At 42.2% G+C, this 26975-nt stretch overlaps 1 protein-coding gene across 1 annotated transcript in view; it reads left to right on the forward strand.

Annotated features, from left to right (window-relative positions):
* LOC129701510 (protein diaphanous homolog 1-like) overlaps positions 1-25090 on the forward strand; it is a 62650-nt gene extending 37560 nt beyond the window's left edge. The window contains exons 3-4 of the mRNA XM_055642741.1: positions 918-1007; positions 24499-25090. Coding sequence (XP_055498716.1) covers positions 918-1007; positions 24499-24671 — 263 coding nt within the window. The 3' untranslated portion in view covers positions 24672-25090. The remainder of the gene's footprint in view (positions 1-917; positions 1008-24498) is intronic.
* The last annotated feature ends 1885 nt before the right edge of the window (positions 25091-26975 follow it).

The following is a 26975-nucleotide window of genomic DNA, read 5'->3' on the forward strand; positions in this document are numbered from 1 at the left end:
GAAACTATTGTGTATCACCTTGGTGAGATGTGCTATATACGATTTTACCAGGTTGTATGCATAACAAAGCATTTCACTGTACCCAGGTACATGTGACAATAAAGTACCATTGAATCGTGCTTGTTCAATGAGATATAATTGATCAGCAATATAATCCCAATGGTTCTATGGTACTTTATCCTCGCATGCACCGGGCTACAGTGAAATTCTTTCTTTTTTCTTGCAAATTAGTAAAATCTCACTATACATACTCATCATACCCAAGTACAAGTGTTAAAACAGTAGGCTAGATAGAGAAGGATATAGTACTAATGCACAAAATAGAATGGAATTAGTGCAGATGGAAAGAACAGTTGGCATGGACATGATGGGCCAAAGGGCCTGTTTCTGAGCTGTACAACACTTTGATTTTATAAGCATTAAAACAATTGATTTGTTGAAAGGCAGTGTCATTTTGTAAGTTCCTTGGAGATTATGCAGATATGTGCTCAACACCTCGATGGAAATTGTTCATTGTTGGACTTTAATTCTAGTATGTTTCGCTTTTTCCGAAGGTTAACTTCTAATCAAGTCCATGTAATTCTTAGCCTGATAAATCTGTAGATGTTTCTTCTCGTGTTGCTTTGTATACTTGTGCCTGGCATCTGATTCTTGTTGATAGACACAAAATGCTGGAGTAACTCAGTGGGTCAGGAGGCATCTCTAGAGAAAAGGAATAGGTGATGTTTTGGGTCGGAAACCTTCATTCGTAGTCTGAGGAAAGATCCAAACCCGAAACATTACCTATTCCTTTTCTCTAGAGATGCTGCCTGAGCCGTTGAGTTGCTCCAGCATTTTGTGTCAATCTTCGGTATAAACCAGCATCTGCAGTTCCTACTACATACAGTATCTGATTCTCATCTTTGTTCTATGCACAGAGGGTGATGAGACGGGCGTGATGGACAGTCTAATGGAAGCCCTTCAATCTGGAGCAGCCTTCAGGCGAAAGAGAGGTCCACGGCAAGCAGGTAAGGATGAAACGTACACTTAATATCCACAGTGCAATTACATTTAAATTGCACATTCTTTTGTAAGAAATTAAACCATTGGAAAGGATTATGTGAAGTATTGTCTGAAATGTCATTGCACTTTATCTTCCTAGCCTTGTTTTGACCAGAGAATAGGAAAGATACGCAGTACTTCGCATTGCCCATGAAACAAGCCAATTCAGCGCAAATTATCTATATAAAAGCATAGTCCTGTAGGACTTTGAAAAATATTGTTCCTGTATGGATTCTGATCTTGATTAATTTAGCAATTTGAAATTGTTAACCTATTTCAGGACTAAGTTGCAAACATTAGATTGTCAATATTTATCAAGTGACCAGATAATTATCCAGTTTTATTTATTTTTAATAATTTTTGAATAATTGCCTATGAACAACTCCTCCAACCAGCTATGCATTCAAATTCAAATTAATTGGAATGTTAGCCACACATGCTTTAGATCCTTAACCTTCTTACCTAACAATTGTCTTCCAATCTAATTTGTGAAGTTCTTGCTTTGAGGGCAAGCATTTGAGATTGGCATTACTCTTGGGGTGAAGAGTGTTAGAAACAGGAGCAAGAGTAGGCCATTTGGCTCCTTGAGGTTGCTACATGGTTCGATGCCATGGTTGTTGGCTTTAAACCAATTTTCTCACTGATCACAAAACCCTTGATTTCCCTGGTGTGTATATATATATTTTTAAAATAGCTCTGCCTTGAGCAGGCTAAATGACTCCGTTCCACAGCTGTCTGGAGCACAGCGGTCCCAAAGTTCACTCCCCTCCATGTGAAATTCCCTCATCACAATCAGAAATAGGTAACCCATTATTCAGACACTCCCACTCCCTCTGTTCCCCACCTTCCTCCCCCCAACCAAGTCTACCTTCATGAAATAAGATATCATCTCTACTTTGATAACTACCATTTATAGACAGATGCGTGTTTATTTTTGTGCGAATCTTCAGGTTTATCTTGAAAATTGTAAGAATTTTAAGTTAGACGTTTCAAAGGTCTGTCAGTTAACTGTCAGTTAACAATTTAATCCAAACGTTTGAACGAACTAAATGTTGATAATACTTTATTGTTGCAGCATTTTAAGCACAGCAATGTTGTTGCAGATCATCTCTGGAACAAGGAACGTTCTGATCTATTGTTTACTGGATTTGTCATTGATACTGTATTTATGCTTTGAACCAATAATTTCCAAAGTCCACAAAACCTTTTATGCACTTGCATTCTTGATGACACCCCAAAGTGAACAGGAAGTATGTACACCTGGAATTTAGCACAATGAAATACTTTGAAGAAACAATGAAAACTTTAACAGGAATAGTGAGGAAAAGCATCATTTTGTAAAGAATACATTTCTAAAGACCCTGGACTTTATTTATAAAGGCATGATAAAGAAATGTAAAGGCATAATGTTCTTAGGCCCCCTCTGGTCATGGCTGACCATGGGTGTCTCCAGGGTGCTGTTCCCTATATGGAGGACGCCTATGCGTGACTTTGCTTAACGTGGGGAGACTGGTGCACAGACAGCCACCCCACGGTCCTTGACAGATATGGATTGAGATCCAGAGTCCAAGACGACTGGAGACCCTTTTCTGCTGCAGCCTTCATCCACCTTCCCAGCCATTGTGACGCTCCACTAAGGTCAGCCATCGTCCTCTGCCTGTTGAGGTCCTGGTTGGATTGCTCTTTGTCAGAGACCTCCCCCTTGACCTTACCGCCATTGGTGGCCCTACCAGGAGCATAGCTCTCAGACGGCAATGCTCTCAGGTCCACACAAGCTTCTCCACCACGACAAGGTGACAATCCACAGAGAAGGTATAATGTAGAGCCTTCATAAAACGCAATACTGTGGCTACAATTGGTGTCTGCCCTAAAGGAACAATGAAAAGCCCTGAGAGAACATACAGAAAAGATTTAATGGAGGGGTCCCAAGACTGATTGAACAATGAATCATGAGTAAGCAGTGAGCCCCTATTTGATAACTGGAAACAAGCTCCATTTTGTTTTGGCAGAGGGCTCAGATTTTTCAAGGATGTTGCAAGGACTTGAGTTTGAGTTCAGCTTATTGTCACATGTACCAAAGTACAGTGAAAAGCCTTTGTTGCATGCTTACCAGTCAGCAGAAAGACAATACATGATTACAGTCAAGCCACCCGCAGTTGCAGAAACAGGATAAAGGGAATATTGTTTAATTACGTTTAGTGCAAGATCAAGCCAGTAAAACTTGTGGGCCTATCGTAAATGGAGATCATGGTCGGCATGGATGTTGGATCGTAGGGCCTTTTTCTGTGCTGTATGATGCTATGACCCTATTTGGAGGACAGAAAAAATGACACATTTTTTTCACCGGTTGTTTGAATACCTGCACTGAATCGTGTTTGCCTTCATCTGATTTTTAGATAGCAGTATTAATCAGCTGAAAGAAGACAGAAATTCATTCACACTTTCTTCATGTTGGCACAGCATTGTGCACATTATTTCTTTAACAGAATCCTCTCTGAATCATTATGATGAGAGGATGATCAGAGCACATAGAGTTGCGGCTTACTCAATGGGCCATTGTGTTGTTACAATGGACTGCAATTGAGGACAGGCAGCTGGATCACGAGCAAGGCTTATAAATAGTACCAAAAATCAAGGCAATGAAAGGCTTTCAGGCAACAGTTAAATAAATAACACTGATGGATTTGCCTGTCTGTCTTCTGACATTGAGATTTAAAATGAAAGGGTTTCTGTCTCTGATTCAGTTGCGTGACCATTACCAGATCAGACTTTCAGCGCGATTGCCATATGTGTGGATGAGTGCAGGCTCAATTAGTTACATTACAATTGATGTTTTCTAGTAACGTAAAATAATAGGGCCATGATTCTGCATATGAAGCATTGTGACTGGACCTATTTACTACACACTGACACCCTTCCACAGCAGGACAAATACTGCTTTTAAGCCAGCTTGCTTCAGTGCCGTTATACAAAAAGCACATAATTTATTTCCTCGGGCTACTTCCGTCATCAGTGACAGGCTGTGACCCTTTTAGCTGTGGTGTCAGATGATTCAAGAAGCTCTCTCCAGACGCTAGTTTAGAAGACATTGCATTGCTTATTCTTTTTACAGTGGATGTATAATCTCTCATTTAACATAAAACAAACCAAGCAATTGTCGAACGTTACTTTACTTTTCACAATTGTGCTTAATTTTCAAAGAATCTATTCATTGTCCAGTGTGCCTCTGAATCTGCTAGCCTCTTTGGAATCTTTCATAGAAATTAGCTTAGGGTTTACCTTTATCTATTTAAAAGAATATTTATTCTGCCATTTTTCCGTGTCATAGGAGCAGATTTGGGCCATTTGGCCCGTAGAATCTACTCCACCATTCAATCATGGCTGATCTATCTTTCCCTCTCAATCCCATTCTCCTGCCTTCTCGTGTAACCTTTGACACTTTTTATTAATTAAGAACCTTACAATTTCAGCTTTAAAAATACCCAAAGACTTCCCCTCCACAGCCGTCTGTGCCAATAAATTCCGCAGATTCACCACCCTCTGGCTAAAGAAATTCCTGCTCATCTCCTTTCTAAAGATACATTATTTTATTCTGAGGCTCTGCCCTCTGGTCATAAACTCTCCCATGGTGGAGACATATTTTGATATCCTTTTATTTATAGTGGAAGATTTGCAATATGGCAATCTTATTTGATGCAATAGATCAGTCTGAGGTTTGAGAAGCCTACAAAGCAAATTCTTGCCTTGGTCTTTGATGCTGGATGGTGAAGATAACACCACTTGTTCCAATAATTTATCAGGTTCCTCATCAGTCAGGGTCAACTCCAAATGCCTTTGTATCTCTCCCACATAGATTGTAAGAGCAAAATTAATGACAAACCTGTTAAGCAAAGCAGTCCCCTTTGGACACACCACTGAGCTGTGGAGGTTCTCTGCAGATTGGAAGTTGGTCATGTAGCCAATGAGTTAGTGCCTTAACGTAATTAATCCTGTTTCCTCTGTATACATTTTAGAGTTTAGAGACCAGTGATCCATGTACATTAGCACTACCCTACACACTAGAGACAATTTACATTTTACCAAAGCCAATTAACCTACAAACCTTTTCTTCTTTGGAGTGTGGGAGGAAACCGTAGCACCCGGGAAGGACCTACGTGATCAGAGGGAGAATGTACAAACTCCGTATAGACAGCACCCTTAGTCTGGTTCTAACCTAGGTCTCTGGAGCTGTGAGGCAGCAACACTATTGCTGCGTCACTATTGTCGCCCAATACAGAACAGATACCCACATTACAAAAGCTTAATTTTTGTTGCACGACAGGGCATTGCAGTGTACTTGTGCTGTACATGCTCTCAAATCGACTCTTTTTAAAATCATCTTCATTCACTTACTATCAGCCCAAAATCAATCCAATTCCTCCGTAACTAATGCATGTACAGTCTACCATATATTAGAAAGAGATAAAGGCAGTAAAAATCTGCACAGCATTATAGAGCCACAGTTGCTTCAGCGTACAAATATTTAGAACATGTCGAGATAAAATAAAATTCAGTGCTAGATGTAGTCAGCAGGTCAGATGGCTATCTGTGGAGGAAACAATCAACTTAATGTTTGTGGACAATGATCCTTCAAAATTTCCAATGTGTACAATTATTTTCTTTACTTTTAGTAATTTGGTGGGTTAAAGCCTCTGACTTGCATTTCAAGTGACTTTTTTTAAATGCTATCCTCCCACCTTTCACAATTTTGGTTGAATGTTTGAATCCCAGTTTTATATTTGCTGATCTGTGTAGTGCATTAGATGCATGAGTGATGTTAAGTTTTTATGGGTGGCACAGTGGTATAGTTGGGCCTTACAGTACCAGAGACCCAGGTCCGTTGCCGACTGTGAGTGCTGTCCGTTTGGCGTTTGTACGTTCTCCCATGACCGCATTAGTTTTCTCCAGGTGCTCTAGTTTCCTCCCTCATTCCAAAGACGTACTGGCTTGTAGGTTAATTGGCTTCGGTAAAATTGTAAAAGTGTCCCTATTGTGTAGGATAGTGCTAGTGTACGGATCGTTGGTCAGCATAGACTCGGTGGGCCGAAGAGCCTGGTTCCGCATTATATCTCTAAATGAAAGCTAAAAACCATCTATAAGGTAATAAAAAGGTAACGTTCTGGAAATAAGAAGCCATGCTGTATCATCTGCTAAATATTTCCAGCATTTCTGGCCTTATTCTAAGATTTACAGCATCTGTAGTTTTTGTATTTGAGTCCAATATGAGTTAAAAATGGTAAAACATGACAAGCTGGTAAACAAATGGTAAAACATATTTTTTGTTCAAATAATTTTAGTACATTTAGCAAAATCTACTAATATTTCCCCAAAGAATTTAATTTTATTTGCAATTCACAGCACGTTACTGATCTGCTTTTCAAAACACTTCTGCTGTGTCTGCATTTGTTCAGTCGCTCAGCAAGCAGCAACCAGATTTTTCTATGCCCTTGGTGTAATTTGTTCAATATTCTGGTCATATAAAATAGCTGATTCGTGAATGTCACCGCAATGCCCATGGTTAAATCGAATGGCTTGCAATTACTAGTATGCAGTTTTCAGCCATTTTCAGTCATTCCCTTGCACTGCCACATAATGTCGCATTAATGGCTGCAGCATTTCTCCATGCAATCTTGTGTGACCTTAACATTGCTGCAGTCCACACCCGTGGCACATCAGCTGTCGGAGCACGCTCACATAGGTGTGATTTACGAAGCACTGCCCTGACTCTTCTGCAGATGAAAGCATTGACATAAGTGAGACAGTCTGGGGGAACTTCAGACTTGACCTTTTCTTTAAATCTCCTAACCAAAAGGAAATAAAGTTTGCAGATGGATCAGCTAAGGCTCTTTTTTTTTGTTGGATAATAGATTTACGGTGCAATGGTTGTGAACACCAAACCATTTTGCATTGAATAATTTATGTTCAGGAAGATTTGAAACCGGTTAAGTAATTTCCAAAGGTGCATAGAGAAAGAAAAGAGACAACCATATGGGCTGATGATGCGATGTCGGCAATAAATTCAACCAGTTAGATGTGATGTTAAGCAACAAATTGATGCTTATCTCCGCGCACTGATCTTTCATTGTGTTGCTTCCATGATTAGGGTCAATGGTTTGGAACTTGGAGCCAAAGGTCATTGTTCAAAGCTGTGCAGACCCAATTCTGCTTTCTGTTTTAAAAACTAAAATTCAGCTGATAAAATTGGATTTTGCGTGACCTATTAAGGCTTGGATATGTCCGTTCCATATTAACTCAGTATTGACTCTTAAGATATTGCTGCAATGTGATTTTGCCTTTGCATCAGACAAGTAATCACATTTGAAAGTGAAAGTCAGCCAAAGTGCAATTAGGCAGATAATTGTGCTCTGTCTTCACATCCATTACAGCTTGAAAAAGGCCACAAAATACCCTTTAAACAAGGTCATAAGCAGTTTCTTGTGCCCTTCCAGATTAGCTTGAACTGTTTTTTAATTCTAGCTGAAAGAATACTTGGCCACCTGCTCTTCCTTAATGATAGAATTCAACTTGTGCACAGTTTCCAGTAATATTTTTTTTAAAAGCCCATTCATGCATGTCACCATGGTGCCCAAAGTTCTCAGGCAATCATTTTTTACCCCTCGGATTCCAGTAAACAGGTGGTTTAAAATTTTCCCAACCAGCTATCAAAAGGCTTGATGAACTTAGAGGGTCAGTCAGTCTCTGTAGAGGGAATGGACAGATGATATTTCAGGTCTTTCTCAAGCTAATGGAGTGGAGGAAGAACGCTGCGAGAAAGCAATGAGGTGGGGCAAGGCATGGCAAATGATAGGTGGATGCAGGCAAGGACGGGTAATTGGCAGATGGATGCAGTAAGTACAAGTCTGTGTCAGAATGCAGAAACAAAGAACTGCAGATGCAGAACTTTATACCAAAGATAGAGACAAAGCGCTGGAGTAACTCAGCGGGTCAGACAGTATCTCGAGTAAAAGGATGGGTGACGTTTCGGGGCAGGACCTGATGCGTCCACAATCCTTTTTCTCCAGAGATGCTGCCTGACCAGCTGAGTTACTCCAGCACTTTGTGTCTATCTTTGGAGTAGGTATGAGTCTGGGTCAGTATATGGTTATAGATCAGGAGAACAGCAGGAGGCCAATGGGGAACAATGAGCGAGGGTCTCGCAGAACACACGCCGAAATGAGGAGGAGAACGTCTTCAAAGTGGGCATACTTTGAGGAGATTTTGCAGTAGAGCAGTGAATTTGTTGACTGCACCACACAGCACCTCCTACCCTACCTGTGGAGGACTTTGCAGTTCCCAGAGCAACAATGGAAGAGTCATCCTCAATTCAGCAGGACTGTGAGAAGATGGTGATGATTTTGAAGTGGAGTGGGATTTAAACCTCCTTTGTGGCTTTGAGCCAATAACACTCCTGCTGAACACAAGCTAACCTTTAGAAAAACGTTCACATGATGCATTATTTATATTCTGTTTTCCATAATAGAATTCTCTGTTAAAGTGGAGGATGCAAAGTTATCAACTAATATTCTGCAATTTGCCAAGAGTCGCTGGCATGTGCACTTAAACAAATTATGTCAAAATCAAAACAAAAAAATCCAAAATGCCAGATTAATTTTTATGTAGAAATAAAGAACTGCAGATGCTGATTTATACCAAAGATAGACACAAAGTGCTGGAGTAACTCAGCGGGTCAGGCAGCATCTCTGGAGAAAAAGGATAGGTGATTGTTCAGACTGTCTGAAGAAATGTCCCGACTGGAAAGGCACCTATCCTTTTGCTCAGGAGATGCTGCCTGACCCACTGAGTAACTCCAGCACTTTGTTAAAGCAGATTAATTTATCATGTTATTTGGAGTTTTGACAAGATTTTAATCGGTGCTGACTAATGAGAGTTGTTAGTTGATAGCAGAGTATGGGATCAGGCAAATCAATATCCCTATTTATGTTGCCATTGAAGATCTTATTCCATCAGTCCTTCCGTGACAATGGCAATCACCACATGTAATGTATAAAAAGGTTTGCAGTTCCCTACTAATAATCCCACCGCTTTGTGGTGGTTAAATAGGTTGAATTGCATTTTTTATTGTGGATGTAAAGATCAGATTGCATGATTCTGTTTTTCTCAAAGCTGCAAAAAGACAGCCTTTGTTCAAAGCACACCAGCACACAAGTGGGAGTGGAGCCTGTAATTTGCTGCAGAACCCAGCACTGATTTTATGACCCACTAGGCAATGCACTTAAAAGAATTCTCAAAGGAAAGTGCTCGTAAATTACATTTTGCTGGGATGAGGGAAAAAATAAGATTGTGCTTTCACAGCGCTGCATGATGGGCTTTTCGTGATCGTTCTATTCTTACTTCCATCACCCACTTTAGGGTTCAAATTGTTGAAGGTGGAGTAAAATTGTGCTTTGTCCCATTTTCCCTTCTGTTCTGAACCACAATGAACCGCACAACCATTTACTGCAAAGGAATCAAAGAATATGATGATCATTCAGGCAAGTTAGCTTAAGGCATGTGATCAATGGTTGTTCTTACTGAATGACAGACTGGGTCTGTGAGCCCATAGGAACTCCCTCCTGCTGATGCCTCCATCATCCACAACATGGCCTCATCAACCACCTTAAGTATCTCCTCTCCCCAACAGTTTTACTTTATTTGTGTTTTCGAGATACAGCACGGAAACAGGCCCTTCGGCCCTCAAGTCCGCACTGAGGAGCAATCCCCGTACATTAGCACTATCTTACAGAGACCTACTAGGAACAGTTTACAATCTTTACCAAAGCCAATTAACTTACAAACCTGAACGACTTTGGAGTGTTGGAGAAAACCGGAGCACCCGTGGAAAACCTACGAGGTCACAGAGAGAACGTACAAACTCCGTACAGACAATACCCATAGTCAGGATTAAACTTGGGTCTCTGGCGTTGTAAGGCAGCCACTCGACCGCTGCACCACCGTGTACCCCGATACATTCATCTACTATTTAACCCATTGCTCCATTCTTGACCTGATGAAAAAAAAGACTTGGGGCTGTTTTCCTTTCAACAAGCACTCAGGAAAAAAAAGGTTGGTAGGCATTCTTCCACCCTTCTTCCACATCCCCTCCTGCCCAATCCACAGTTCCCTGTGAGTTGCTAGTTTGATGCCCATTTATGTTTTAAAAACTGATTGAAAGGGAAGATTGGGTTCCTATTAAATTGATAAAGACGTAATGCTATCCAGCTGCTGGTGAAATGCACATTCCCCATCTAACTACTGTATTCTCCAGATGTTGAACCAGTAATGGCAGCATTGGTAATAACATGGTTTGGGATCAGCTCCATCCACGACAGCAAGAAATGGTAGAGTTTTGTGGATACAGCCCAGACCATCACACAAACCAGTATCCCTTTCAGTAACTCCATCTACACTTCATGCTGACTTGGCTAAGCCACCAGCTTAGAATGAGTCTCATACCAGTCACTCCCTCTTCACACCTCACCCATCAGGCAAGAGGTAGAGCAGGTGAAAATGCATACCTTCAGATTCAGGGACAGTTTCTTCCCAGCCAATATCAGGCAACTGAACCATCCTATCAGCAACTAGAGAGCGACCCTGAGCTAATATCTACCTCATTGGACTATCTTTAATCGGACGATTTGAAAATCCTACTGGATTTTATTATGGACTAAACATTATTCCCTTTATCTATCTGTACACTCTGGATGGCTCGATTGTAATCATGTATAGTATTTATTGACTGGTTTGTATGCAACAAAAGCTTTTTACTGTACTCGGTACATGTGACAATAAACTAAATAAACGAATAGGAAGAAGCTACTGATTGATACCATTGATAAACACAAAGTGCTGGAGAAAGTCAGCGGGTCAAGCAGCATCTAAGGAGGGCACAAGCAATCTTCCTGATATAGTAGTGGCCAGAGGATCTGGGGTGACGGAGGAACTGAAGGAAATCCACATTAGGCAGGAAATGGTGTTGGATAGACAGATGGGACTGAAGGCTGATAAATCCCCAGGGGCTGATGTTTTGCATCTCAGGGTACTTAAGGAAGTGGCTCTAGAAATCATGCATGCATTGGTGATAATTTTCCAATGTTCTATTGATTCAGGATCAGTTCCTGTGGATTGGAGGGTAGCTAAAGTTATCCCACTTTTTGAGAAAGGCGGGAGAGAGAAAACAGGGAATTATAGACCAGTTAGCCTGACATCAGTGGTGGGGAAGATGCTGGTGTCAATTATAAAAGATGAGATAGCCGAACATTTGGATAGCAGTAACAGGATCGGTCCGAGTCAGCATGGATTTACGAAGGGGAAATCATGCTTGACTAATCTTCTGGAATTTTTTGAAGATGAAACTAGGAAAATGGACAAGGGAGAACCAGTGGATGTAGTGTACCTGGACTTTCAGAAAGCATTTGATAAGGTCCCACATAGGAGATTAGTGGGCAAAATTAGGGCACATGGTATTGGGGGTAGAGTGCTGACATGGATAGAGAAGTGGTTGGCAGACAGGAAACAAAGAGTAGGGATTAACGGGTGCCTTTCAGAATGGCAGGCAGTGACTAGTGGGGTATCGCAAGGCTCGGCGCTAGGACCGCAGCTATTTACAATATAAATCAATGATTGGATGAAGGGATTCAAAGTAACATTAGCAAATTTGCAGATGACACAAAGCTGGGTGGCAGTGTGAACTGTGAGGAGGATGCTATGATAATGCAGGGTGACTTGGACAGGTTGGGGGAGTGGGCAGATGCATGGCAGATGAAGTTTAATGCAGATAAATGTTAGGTTATCCACTTCGGTAGCAAAAACAGGAAGGCAGATTACTATCTAAATGGTGTCAAGTTCGGAAAAGGGGAAGTACAACGGGTTCTGGGGGTCCTTGTACAACAGTCTATGAAAGTAAGCATGCAGGTACACCAGGCAGTGAAGAAAGCGAATGGCATGTTGGCCTTTATAACAAGAGGAATCGAATATAGGAGCAAAGAGGTCCTTCTGCAGTTGTACAGAGCCCTAGTGAGACCACACCTGGAGTATTGTGTGCAGTTTTGATCCCCTAATTTGAGGAAGGACATTCTTGCTATTGAGGGAGTGCAGCGTAGGTTTACAAGGTTAATTCCCGGGATGGCGGGACTGTCATATGCTGAGAGAATGGAGCAACTGGGCTTGTACACTCTGGAGTTTAGAAGGATGAGATGGGATCTCATTGAATCATATAAGATTGTTAAAGGTTTGGACACACTAGAGGCAGGAAACATGTTCCCGGTGTTGGGGGAGTCCAGAACCAGGGGCCACAGTTTAAGAATAAGGAGTAAGCCATTTAGAACGGAGAGGAGGAAACACTTTTTCTCACAGAGAGTGGTGAGTCTGTGGTCAGCCATGATCACATTAAATGGCGGTGCAGGCTCGAAGGGCTGAATGGCCTACTCCTGCACCCATTGTATATTGTCTATTGTCTTATCTCTGGAGAAACAGTCAGCATTTTTCCAGAGCTGCTGCCTGACCTGCTGAGTTACTCCAGCACTTGTGACGAACTTTGTAATAACATTTGCTATCATTGCATTGTGTACTTGGTGAAAGCGTACATACTCTTGTTCTTTCTTAAAGGGTATTGGTGAGCTAGCTGGGTTTCATAGTTGCTGTTATTTAAAGTATAATTTTAATTCCAGATTTAATTCATTGAATTTATATAGTTTGATTTAACTTGTACAACTAGAGCTTCAGAGCATCTTTGCGTAACCAAAGCAATATGCTTTCCCCCCCCCCCCCCCCCCCCTTTGACATAATGGATAGGCACAGCTTTTTATTTCTCTACTCTTAGAACATCTCCCACATGTTTTGGTGCAATTAATATTTCAGTCTACTAAATTATATAAGCCAAGATTTTACTGACAAATGCCAAGAGTTCAATTATGGAGCTTACAACCTTTCCCAATGTAACTGCAGTGAACTCGGGATTCTTACTTAAGCATGCACGAGCATTGTAAGCAAATTCTGGGTCATAGTAGATATTGTAATTCTGTGCTCAAATCCAAGATCATTTGATAAGCGTTAATCGCAAAATGCTGGAGTAACTCAGTGGGTCAGGCAGCATTTCTGGGGGAAAGGAATAGGTGACATTTTGGGTCAGAACCCTTCTTCAGACTGGTAGACCACAACTTGATTTGTGTGCTTGGTTCTAATACTGCCTTGTCAAGAAAAAAAAAATCATAGTCATACAGCATGGGAACAGGTCCTTCAGCCCAATTGCCCACGCCAACCAACATACCCAGCTAACATGCCCAACTGCCTGCGTTATGGTCCATATCCCTCTCAACCTCTCCTATCCCTATGCTTGTCCAAATGTGTTTTAAACGTTGTGGTAGTACCTGCCTCAAATACTTCTCTGACTGCTTGTTCCATATGCCTACCACCCTTTGTGTAAAAAAAAGTTGCCACTCAGGTTCCTATTAAATCTTTTCCCCCTCGCCTTAAACCTATGTCGTCTGGTTTTTGCTTTCCCCCTGCCTGGGTAAACGACTTGGTGCATTTGCCTGATCTATTCCTCTCATGATCTTATACAACTCTATAAGTTCACCCCTTAACCACATATCAATAAAAAAATATATTTAACAGACTATTTTATTGACCAGAACAAGGAGCTGTGTTTTATTTTCTCCAACATATTGTGCTTTGTGCTTGAACCAATCATTAGTGCAGAGTGAAGCAACCCATATATCTCAAAATGTGCCATGATCACACTTTGGACTGCTATCCTTGAGCAGCTAGAGGCCATTCATGTTTGTATTCTTGCCTTCGCTGTAGCTGTCAAGTGGCCTCGCACATTTGTTAGAAATTCAGAAATTATCCGTGGTTATATTTTTGCGTATTTGGCTCTTCATCTCCATCTTCATAGGAAGGCACGATGGCGCAGCGGTAGAGTTGCTGCCTTGCAACACTAGAGACCCGGTTCTGATCCTGACTACGGGTGCAGTCTGTACGGAGTTTGTACGTTCTCCCCATAACCAAAGGTGTTTTCTCCAGGTGCTACGATTTCCTCCCAAACTCCAAAGATGCACAGGTTTGAAGGCTAATTGGCTTTGGTAAAGATTGTAAATTGGCCCTAGTGTGTAGAATTATGCTAGTTTACAGGGATTACTGGTCGGCGCGGACTTGGTGAGCCGAAGGGCCTGTTTCCACTCTGTGTCTCGAAACTAAACTAAACCACAAGATTTAATGAAAGACTTCAACCTTTTGACTCTTAATTGTGGAGCTTGTTTGGAAATCAATTCTAGTATGAATTCTAGGAGAGTCAGTGTACGATTTGTTCAAACTCCAGCTTAAAAATATTGAAGGGCCGTAAGTGTTTAGTTTTGTGTCTGGTGAGCAATAATTATTGAATATTCATTGAAATTGTTTATTTTTATGAGCACTAAATCCAAACAGCCAGACAGTCTGAACCTTTTTTCCCCAGGATGGAAAAATCAAATACTAGAGCTTGAAAGGTGAGGGGGCAAAGTTTAAAGATGATGGAAGGGGCAGGTTTTTTTTTACAAGATATTTTGGATATTTTGGGCAGGGAATATAAGATTATGATTATGTAACGGTAGATAAGAGTTGGGCTTGACATCATGTTTGGCACCGACCTTGTGGACCGAAGGGCATGTTCTTGTGCTGTATTCTATGTTCTGTTCTAAATGTGCAGATTTCTTAGTAATTGCAGAGCTCATGGAGATGCAATGGTCTTATTTTTTAATGTTATTATTTTCAGAGCTTACCTGAAGAGTTATTTCTAATTTGTTACTGTGAAATATTTTAACTCACTTTATTCACTGGCGCTAGATTTTAATATTAGACTTCTGACATGCAGCGTGGAAACAGGCCCTTTGGCCCATCGAGTCCGTGCCGACCAGCAATCACCCCATACACAAGCACTATCCTACACACTAGGGACAAATTACAATTTACAGAAGCCAGTGAATCTACAAACCTGTACATCTTTGGAGTATGGGAAGAAACCGGAGCACCCGGAGAAAACCCACGGGATCACAGTGAGAACATAAAACTCCGTACAGCAGCACCCGTAGTCAAGATCGAACCTGGGTCTCTGGCACTGTAAGGCAACAACTCTACTGCTGTGCCACTGTGCTGCCCTTATGAATGAATAAAACTGTAACACTTGTGAATGAAACATCAGTTAATAATCAGGGCTAAATAAAAAGGAAAAAAATCTTATCGTGACCTTTACCAAAACGATTCTGGAGTCTTTTTTCAAGATAAGTAAGAAGAGTCTGGACCCGAAATGTCACCCATTCCTTCCCTCCAGAGATTTGGCCTGTCCCGCTGAGTTACTCCAGCATTTTGTGTCTATCCTTAGTTTAAACCAGCATCTGAGGTTCCTTTCTACACATAAGTATTCTCATGATGAGTAAACAATGGAGATACATCGGGTTTCAGATCGGGACCGTTCTTCAGACTGATTGTGGTGACAATCATTCTGTAGAAAGGCCCTGACGTAAAACATCTGAGCACGGATAGCATTCGAAATCGGCCAAGTGTAGATGACAAATGCTTCTACTCTTCTTTATCATGCCAATGCACCTTATTTGGGTCGCAGGAGCGCTTTGCTGGCTTACAGTAGATTAACTGACACCTGCGAACCTGTACTGCCCACATGGTGAGAAATACAAAAATTAGATGGGGCAGAAATAGAAACTAAGAATTAGATTTCATAAGCAGAATTTGCAGGTATTCCTTCAGATATTCCCTGCGATTAAGCTGATGCATTTTGTCTTTTAAAATCTGTTGATAATTTGCTTTTGCCAATTGTGTTTGTGTTATATTGTATCATTTAATACAAATGGATTTTTTGGCTACCGGCCTGCATAGCCATTTAAATGATTTTGTTGTTGTGGGCCATGTATGGCAGGAAGCCGGCTGTCTAAGATCTAATTTGGTGTCACATATGCAGTTTTTCAAATTAATGACAACTGATTGATTTGATTGTTTCCTCTCTCCTTTTTTCCTTTCTGTTCAAAACCACTGTATTCTGGAAATTCATCCTACTTCTATGTCTATTGTAAATTGTCCACATGGTTAACATTGTCTCTTTGTTTCCTTTAGACTCAATGCTGTCTCTCTCTGATATCAGTGACGACAGTGACCTGGTAAAAGGAAAATGAGAATTCTTGCTTGTTCCAGATCCCTATCGCTTAATATTAACCTTGTCAGTAATGCTGGGAAATGTATTTTTATAGAACATCATTTGAGCCATAAGTGAAAATGGAAAAAGTGAAATATTCTTTTGCACAGTGCCTCTCAGATTAACATTCTGCAATCTTATTTTGCAAAGAGCTGAGCATTTTCAGGTTGAAAGTACTGAATGCAATTTGGATCAAGTACCCCACATAAATGTTCCTATCTATCCCAATCAGTTTAAGGGTTGAAAGTCTCCTGGGATTCTTCATTATGTGAAAGATAACCTAGTCTACCCATTTATGGCTTCAAAAGCGTGATCATTTATAATGAAATAGTCACACAGCGTGGAAACAAGCTCTTCGACCCAACTTGCCACACCCACCAACACGTCCCATCTACACTAATCCCACCTGCCAGCGTTTGAGTAAATAATTGGAGGAATAACAGATTTTCAAGTTTTATATTTTGTGGGGGAAACATTATATCCCAAAAGCCAATTGACATTATCTAGGCTGCTAAATGTCTGCAGTTGTAAATATATGTATATTTACACTGACATTCAGTGATAAAATTACCTGCATCTCTTCCAACCTCATCTATTGCGTCCGCTGCTCTAGATGTCAGCAGATCTATATCGGTGAGACCAAGCGGAGGTTGGGCGATCGTTTCGCCGAACACCTCCGCTCGGTCCACAATAACCAAGCTGACCTCCCGGTGGCTCAGCACTTCAACTCCCCCTCCCACTCCGTCTCCGACCTCTCTGTCCTGAGTCTCCTCCATGGCCACAGCGAGCAGCACCGGAAATTGGAGGAACAGCACCTCATATTCCGTTTGGGGAGTCTGCATCCTGGGGGCATGAACATCGAATTCTCCCAATTTTGTTAGTCCTTGCTGTCTCCTCCCTTTCCTCAGCCCCCCTGCTGTCTCCTCCCATCCCCCAGCCTTCGGGCTCCTCCTCCTTTTCCCTTTCTTGTCCCCGCCCCCGATCAGTCTGAAGAAGGGTTTCGGCCCGAAACGTTGCCTATTTCCTTCGCTCCATAGATGCTGCTGCACCCCTGAGTTTCTCCAGCTTTTTTGTGTAACCAGTGATAAAATGTCCACTGATTTGACTAGCATGAGAACTACACGACTCTCATTCCGCAAGGTCACTAACAAGTTAATTGTGAACAGTCTTGGTCCTCTGAGGAATGGGGGCACAGTGGTGCAGCAGTAGAGTTGCTGCCTTACTGCACCAGAGACCCGGGTTCTATCCTGACTACGGGTGCTGTCTGTTTGTACGTTTTCCCTGTGTTTTTTCTCTGGGTGCTCCGCATTCCGCTTTTCCTCCTACATTCCAAAGACATACAGGTTTGTAGGTTAATTGGCTTCTGTAAATTGTCCTTAGTGTATAGGATAACACTATAGTGTAAAGGTGATCACAGGTCAGTGTGGGTGAGCCAAAGAGCCTATTTCCGCACTGTTTCTCTAAACTAAGCTTAGCACAGATGCTGCCTGAGCAGCATTTGTTATTTTTATTTGTTTTCCAACACCTGCAGTTTTTTCCTTTCTGAAGAAATGAAACAGCATTGAGATGGGTTGGTTCCTTCCAAAATATTGCCACTCCAGAGAGGTTTTCTGTCAGGGGCTATCCACCTTCACCTGACAATAACTAAAAGCTTGCGAGCCAGAAAGGGAACCCTAGTCACACCTAATAATGTTTATTGTGAGTTGGTTTCATCACAGTGCGGCGAGTAATGTTTACCCCAATGGATTCCAGATTCTGGGACAGTTTCTTCCCAGCTGTCAACAGGCAACTGAACCATCTCAAAATTCTCAAGAGCTTTAGTTTTGTTTATTGTCACGTGTACCGAGGTACAGTGAAAAGCATTTTTGTTGCATGCTTTCCAGTCAGCAGAAAGACAATACATGATTATAACCAAGCCGTTCACAGTGTGCGAATACAGGATACAGGGAATAACACTTAGTGCAACATACAGTCCAGTTAATTCAGGTTAAAGATAGTTCAAGGGTCTCCAAAAAGAGAGATGGTAGGTCAGGACACTTTCTAGTTGGTGATAAATTTATGTGGGGTACTTCACCAACCAGAAAGTGGTCCTGACCTACCATCTCCCTTATTTGAGACCCTTGGACTATCCCTACAATATACAATATAGGCACAAAATACTGGAGTAACTCGGCGGGTCAGGCAGCACCTCTGGAGAAAAAGGAAACATGACATTTCAGGTTGGCAACCTTCTTCAGTCTGAAATTGGTGGTGGGGGGATGAATAGTTGGAGACAAAGAAAACCAGGGCCTCAGGCAGGGTATTGCCCACTTCCTCCACATGATGTTTAACCAGTTCCACAGTCGCCACAAGGTTTCCCTCTTGAGATCCACATCTTCCTGAGTCAACAATTGGCCTTACCTGAGCACCACCCTGCCTGAGGTCATCTGTGGCTGGCCCTGATTGTCCTGGTTTTTCCTTGCCTCCAGCTCTTCGGGTGATCCAAAACATCAGCTATACCTTTTCTCCAGAGATGCTACCTGACCCCCTGAGTCACTCCAGCACTTTATGTCTACCCTGAGAAACATGTTCCCACCAACTCCTCTTCACTGGCACCTGTTAAACCCTCCTAGGGTCTTTGAAAAATACGGCTGAATCTCCAGTTAATAAACACTGAAGCGAAAGGGGCTGGGTATAGTTTGGCAGGCACCCTCACTATTATTAAGATCATCGCTACACCTTTGAGGCGTTGATTATTTTTATATTAACAGCTCCAGTGCTCATGTTCATGGGTGATTTCTCCGTGTTTGCTTTTTCATTTTCAACATAGATTCTCTTGAAATGACAGATGAACTGTTCAGCAGTTGTGATCTTATGATGTTCAATAAATCCTTCCCAGCCTTACTGTAATTTGGTTTGTTTTTCTGACATGCATTCTTCCTTATCCCTTGCTCAGTCTCCTGAATGCTAAAAGTGTATTCCTACCATAAAGCTTTGAGGTTAAATGTATTTGAAGAAACCAGGAATTTGAGATTTAAAGTAAATTCAATGCTTACATCCTTCTATCAATTCCTTTTCAGATACTTCTTTTAATTGTAGCTGTACATGACCAATAACATTATTCCATTATTCATGTTTAAAAATATATATATATTTCAAGTTTCATAAAAGTACAGATCTTCCTCCATTATGGCGACAGTGACCAATGATTTAGTCTACCATTATTAGTTTACCATCATAATGGCAATCATGAAAGATCCAATAGTTTGGCGTACTGTTACGAGTAGCAGACCTGTAGTCATGAGTAGTTAACACAACCAGTGATAGATCAATAGTCACCAGTGGATTACCATTCCCTGGCAGATGTGTATCTACCAATAATATCATGCTTGAGCTTGCAAACCTACCCCATGTCTGAGTGTGTCAAAACATCAAAATAGCTAAACATCTCATATTACATCACAAGGTAACTAGCAAACAACAATTGATGTCAAAGTACACAATTTGATATTGGGGCAGTTAACCAGAAACTTAGGCTAAAAATGAATGTTTTAAGGACTGACTTAAAGTAAGAAAGATGGTCAGTCCTTAAAACATTTGTTTTTAGCTTCTGGTTAACTGCCCTAATATCAATTTGAGTACCTTGACTGGCTTAAAGTAAGAAAGATAGTCAATGAAGCACGGGTTCTCCTCAGCTTATAAATGCCTGTCTTGCCTGCAGCCTGTACATATGATCGAGCATTTGGGAGTTTGACGGCACTGGAGTTTAGAAGGATGAGGGGGTCTTATAGAAACATATAAAATTATAAAAGGACTGGACAAGCTAGATGCAGGAAAAATGTTCCCAATGTTGGGCGAGTCCAGAACCAAGGGTCACAGTCTTAGAATAAAGGGGAGGTAATTTAAGACTGAGGTGAGAAAAAACTTTTTCAACCGGAGAGTTGTGAATTTATGGAATTCCCTGCCACAGAGGGCAGTGGAGGCCAAGTCACTGGATGGATTTAAGAGAGAGTTAGATATAGCTCTAGGGGGCTAGTGGAGTCGAGGGATATGGGGAGAAGGCAGGCAAGGGTTATTGATAAGGGACGATCAGCCATGATCATAATGAATGGCGGTGCTGGCTCAAAGGGCCGAATGGTCTCCTCCTGCACCTATGTTTCTATGCAGAGATGCAGGCATCGTCTGCCATGTGGGAACTCATTTTGCTTTGATTGCCATTCTATTACAATTATTTCCAATATAAGACCTAATGAAACTTGCACCAAAATGATGATTGGACAATTTAAGCGTCAATCTTTTTTTGGTTTCCATTTTCATGTACAAGTGCACAACCTTTTATCCGAAAGCCTTGGGACCAGCCACTTTTCGTAATTCAGAATTTGTCGGTCTTCGGAATGGAAATTTTTTAGCGTAGATTTTAATGGCTGGCTCAGTGGTAGAGTGTTCGGCTCATATCTGCAAGGTCGCGAGTTTGCGCCTTGATCCCGGCAGTTACTCGGTCGCGAGTTTGAGTCTTCAATGTCGTTTTTTCTTGCAGAATAAATGTTTGTATGAAATGCAGTGTAGGAGAGTGTACTGACTGTGTGGGCAGAACTTTGGAAGTGATTGCCCACCAGTCTAAAAAGCCGCTGTGTCTCCCTGTCCCTGGGATAGCAGGGGGCGATCAAACAGCACAATACCCCCCTCCCCCTCCAACTCCAGAGGAATCCGCTCCCCGATGGGCCGCCACGGCGACAAGTGGCAGTTTGCCCACAGCCCGAGCTGCGCCACCCCAAGAACACCTTGCACACCATCAGCTTCTGCCCCTACTTGTTCCTCTGGAGTTGGAGCGGGGCTGGGCTGGAGTTGCTGCTGGCTGTGGGTCTCTGGGATCTCCGTGCTTGCAGTGGGCCTGGGGGTCGCTGTCCCGTTGGTCCTGACGTCTCCGGCCACCCCCTTGGACTGGAGCTGAGACTGGGAACTGTACCGCCCTTGCCCCCTCCCTCTGCAACTGCAAACAACCCCACTCTCCTGCAAGGGCAGTACAGTTCCCGGAGGATAGCAGGTGGCCGGAGACGTCAGGACCAACAGGAACCCGCTCCCCGATGGGCCCCTACTACGCCCCGAGCTGCGCCCCGTCATCCGCAACCCAGGTTCCTCTGTAGTTGGAACGGGGCTGGGCTGCTGTTGGCTGTGGGTCTCTGGGTTCTCCGTGCTTGCGGTGGGCCTGGTGGTCGGTTTCCCGTTGGTCCTGACGTTTCTGGTGACTGGCATTGTATGCTGGCATCGCCGGCGTGAAGACAGTGCAAAGCCCCCGCGCCGGTGCAATGAGCGGGGAGCTGGAGAGGGGAGGGAAGGGGTCACACACATGGCCGGGAAGCAGAGGGGTGTAGGTGGGGTGAAACTGAAGGGAGCGACAATCTACTGCTGCCTGCACGCTGAGTTAAAAAGTTCCCACGCAAGACTCATGATACACTGTGTATCGTTTTTACCGTGGGAACTTTTTAACTCAGCGGGCAGGTAGCAGCATATTGTCAATTATTAACCCTCCCGCGCAATATACCCTCACCTTCTCTTTTATGGATGGGGATTTAGTTCCCCTTTCTTCAAGGCCCGACCGGAGGTTCCGCTGTCACCTCTGCGGGCCGCCCTCGGTGAACGTCCTGTCTCCCTGTCCCTGGAATAGTAGTGGGCGATCAAACAGCACAATACCCCCCTCCCCCTCCAACTCCAGAGGAATCCGCTCTCCGATGGGCCGCTATGGCGACAAGTGGCAGTTCGCCCACAGCCCGAACTGCGCGACCCCAAGAACAAGACGTACCCCTTGCACAACATCAGCTTCTGCCCATACGGGGAGCGTGTTCCTCTGGAGTTGGAACGGGGCTGGGCTGGAGTTGCTGATCTGGGATCTCCGTGCTTGCAGTGGGCCTGGGGGTCGGTGTTCCGTGGGTCCTGACGTCTCCGGTGACTGGCACTGTGCTGCTAGCATCGCGACGTGAAGACAGTACAAAGCCCCCGCGCCGGTGCAATGAGCGGGGAGCTGGAGAGGGGAGGGAAGGGGTCACACACATGGCCGGGAAGCAGAGGGGTGTAGGTGGGGTGAAACTGAAGGGAGCGACAATCTACTGCTGCCTGCACGCTGAGTTAAAAAGTTCCCACGCAAGACTCATGATACACTGTGTATCGTGAGTCTACCGTGGGAACTTTTTAACTCAGCTGGCAGGTAGCAGCATATTGTCAATTATTAACCCTCCCGCGCAATATACCCTCACCTTCTCTTTTATGAATGGGGATTTAGTTCCCCTTTCTTCGAGGACCGACTGTCACCGCTGTCACCTCTGCGGGCCGCCCTCGGTGAACGTTTTCAAGGACCTTTCTTCAAGGACCGAAAAAATGTCGCTATTCGGAGGTTTTCGTTATTTGGATCTTCGGATAAAAGGTTGTGCACCTGTATCTCCACATTGTGGCTGGATCAAAGGGGGATAGGTTTGGAAGGATTGTGAGAAATCGTTAGCTCTTATTCGGTATCTTATCAAATGATCATTGTGACAAGGATGTGACATCAGAAAATGTATCCCTTGAGTAAATACATATTAAATCTGATTTTAGTCCTCCTATACAAGTGAGGATCACTACATAAATTCAGACATGAATCTGAAGAAGGGTTTCAACCCAAAACGTCCCCTATTCCTTTTCTCCAGAGATTCTGCCTGACCCACTGATTTACTTCAGCTTTTTGTGGTTATCTTTACTACTTTGCAGTTGGTTGTAAGAGACCCTTCTATGTCCGTCACATTCCCAGTCCTTCTAATTTTTAATTAGACATGTTATTTCCATGCATCTACATTCTTGACTATCCCATAATCAGTCTATGTTATAAGTCAGTAAATATAAATGAGGTTAAGAACTAGGTTTAATACGTTAAAATCCTGGTCTGGTCTTAATATACCCATTGTTGCCAAGTATGTGTTTTGTGCTCATTAACCCAAGAATAATTGCTAATACCACACTGATAAAGCTCACCACGATTTTACCATAACATTTCTGTCTCAATGATGTCCAGAATTTATCTTGGTTAATTGTTAAATAACACAGCTCTGCCCTCTTTGGCTGGAATGCCTCTGTGATGTAAATATGAGGTACTGTAATGATCAAATATGAAAAGTTGCATAAAAGCCCTAATGCTTTGAATTGACTTTGTATGATATTATTTTACTCTAGTATTTTGTTTAGCATGGTGACTTTATCCAATGTTTGTTCTGGAAGCCACGGATGGTGAGAATTTTCCCCAAATGGCGTGATGTGTGGTTTTGCTCACCCAAAGTTTACATTGTTTCTCCTCCCCTCCTCGCTTTATACCTCCCAGCATGATTTACTGACAGTGACTCGTAACAATTTGAAAATGCCTGCATGTTGTTCCAAGATACGAAGCAGCTTGATTACAAGAAACATCCATTTATGTTGACAGGAGACAACCATTAACTTGACAGGCTTCATCCGCGAAGTGAATAATATCAGCCTGTTCTAAGGCATAAAAGCATTTTAAGTGAGAAATAATGACGTGAGGAGCTCGTGGTGCTGCTACCCCACAGCTCAAGAAACCCAGGTTGGACCCTGACCTTGGGTGCTACCTGTGTGGAGTTTACACGTTCTCCTTGTGAACTCACTGGGTTTCCTCCGGGTGCTACCACATCCCAAGGACGTGTGGGATTGTAGGTTATTTGGTCTCTGTACATCGAACCTCATGTGAAGGGTGTTAATACAAAAGTGAAATAACATAGAACTAGTGAATAGTCAATAGTCAACATCGACTTGGTGGGCCAAAGGGCCTGTTTCCATTCTGTATCTCTAATCTAAAGTTAGATATTCCCCATTTAAATTTCTCAAACAATAGTAATTAAATTGCAGCAATGGATAATGAAGCGTATAAAGGTTGGAGAGAGGAAACATCTCCACGTTCCAAGTGTGACTCCTTAAATGTTCTTGTGCCCCAGATCAAATGGTGGCACCAGACATACAGTGAAGATAATTGCCCACTTTACATTGGTCAATAGGGTTGTCACTGTTAAGTTCATTTGTAGGTTTTTGATGACCATCTGTCACCTCATGGTTGTCTGAGCTGTCACTAACCTGATTGTTTTCCCTCCTCGACCCGTTACAGATCCCAGTGTCGTTCTGTAATATTGAGATCTCTATGGAGTCATATCTCTGATTGTTTAAACTGTGGGGTGCCAATCTGCAGTGAAATAAAAATACATCCTTTGTTTTCTGTCCCTCTGTAGCCAATCGAAGAGGCAACGCCATGACATCTGTTCTTGCCAAAGAGCTCACAGGGGATGATGCAATTGGTCAGATCGCGACTAAGAAGCCGAAGATAATGACAGAAGACAAAAATGCCGCGGCACCAATGGAACAAGGCGAGATGCTGGAAGACATTCTCACTCGCTCCAATTAAACCCATAGGAAGTATCTGGAATTTACAATGCAGTGCCATGAAGCCAATTTTTTTTTTTTTGGTATGATGCTTGTTTAAACTCTGAACCCTGAATGTGCTACAGTTGAATTCTTTTTCTAGGCTACTTTTATCTCATCTGAAAACATTCGCACTGGCCTGAGAGTGCACAAGTGTTTTTCTTTCTTTATGTTGGGAAGAGCACAGAATAATGTCAATGCATAATTACATGTTCCAGTATTGGTTTTGACAATGCTGCAGTGCAGATTTTTGTCTTGAGGAGGTGGTCTTAACATGTGCAGGCTGCCTGTGATTATTTTCTATTCTCTCACATTGTAAACATATCAATTAATTTCCATCATCGATGGGTTATATCCTTGACTAGTTACTGAGATTTTAAAATATATATATATTTGCACACCAACCTCAGGCCACTTAAAAGTTACTTGCTAGGTCTTGTTATGCACATCATTATTAATATTGTACAGTATTCTCAGATTTGTGGGTGATTCTTGTACCATAGAACATGTAGCAATGAATGCCCTACACAGTGTAAGTGCTATGATGCAACAAAGTGCGAATCAGTGGGTTAACTCATATATACGTTAAAACAAAACAGCTAAGATGCTTTTAATATTGAAGACAGTAAGAATGTTACACAGTAGGAATCAATTAAGTAATTTTCAAAAGTAAGCTAGAAAGTCTTTTTGTTTTGAGTATTACTGCCTCTTCATTATCCCTTCCTGTTGTATATTTTCCCTCACTCAAACGTTTAGCATAGTGGGCCAGGCATATCAGAAATCGAAGATTGCTTATCACTTTTGCTCCTTGCCTTGCACAGAACTGCTTGTTACGCAGCAAGGGGGTGGTTTCCACCATAGTTAGACACAAAGTGCTGGAGTAACTCAGCGGGTCAGGCAGCATCTCTGAAGAAAAAGGCTGGCTAATGTTTTGACCCATCCAGTCTGAAAAGGGCCACAACCAAAACATCACCAGCCTTTTCCCCAGAGATGCTGCATGATCCGCTGAGTTACTCCAGCACTTTGTGTCTATTTTTGGTATAAATAAACTACCATCTACAGTTTTGTGTTTCTACTGGTTTTCACCATACTCGGGATGACAAGTTGGGAATGTCACTATTGAAAGAAGGAGAGATAATAAATGTCCTAGTGCCAAAGGGAGAGATACTGCCTTGGAACTCAATAGTTAAATCATAATCACCTAGTTTAAGCAAGTTATTTGAAAACCATTTTGAGTGACCCTCTTCACGAAATTTAACTTTAATAATCCAAGCGTTAGTTTCCTCCAGATATCCTTCTTGTATCTCTTTGGGGTAGAAATCCAAAGTACTAATATTCCCATGCCTCTACAGGACTATTATATTCCAATGCGCATTCTTCTATTAGTTCCCTCTATATGAAAATTAAAATAATGAGTATGATTTATGCTACATTGCTGGATTTGTTATGCTTAGCATGAATAGCCTCTTTTATATTCTGCCAAGTTTGAAAAGTTTCATATTGAATGAGGATTGTTTACACAAATTGTAAATGTTAATTCAACATCTGTTTTTAAGCCACAATTGTCAGACTATCTGCAAAGATCGCACTTCCGCCGCAAGACCCATGACCTCATGCCTCCCTCCATGGACAGAAACCTTAAATTCACACTTTGCGTGATTCCTGATCGTAAGGAAATGATGCAGCAAAATTCTGCTTCATAAAATCCTGTGTATTAGAAAGTGGCGAAAAGAAACTGGAACTGTAGGAAGCTGACCTAAATGTTATATTTAATTATTTGACAAAAATATTATCACTGGGTGTTTTTTTTTTTCGATGGATGTTCTCATTTATATCCTTTCCAATTGAGATTGGTGTTTAACCCAAGCAGATTGCACAGTTCTAAGGAATAAGTGGCTGCTAATTATTTCGATGGCTTTGAAGTCCCAATTGGAATAATGCACTGGCGTATCTATTCTGGATTAATCCCTGCTGAGATCCATCTGTCTCAATAGATGGGCTTGTCTTCAGATTCATAGGAATTAACTACTGCACTTATCCCCATGTGAAGTTGCTCTGCCAGTTTTTATTTATTCTATGTGATATCTTTGAAAATATCCATTGTGCATTATGTATCTCTTGAAGTGACTTCCACCACCTGCTAATAAAATTAATTCCCAAATATTTTTTTTCTATTAAAAAACCGAAGAGGAAGAACCTTACTGCTTAAGAGAATCTTCCTATATTTTACGGATCATACACACTTGAGCCATCGGGCTGAGAGAAAACATTAGTTTTTTTGCCGAGG

This window comes from Leucoraja erinacea, chromosome 11 (assembly GCF_028641065.1).
Source record: "Leucoraja erinacea ecotype New England chromosome 11, Leri_hhj_1, whole genome shotgun sequence".
In the NCBI taxonomy this organism is placed as follows: domain Eukaryota; kingdom Metazoa; phylum Chordata; class Chondrichthyes; order Rajiformes; family Rajidae; genus Leucoraja; species Leucoraja erinaceus.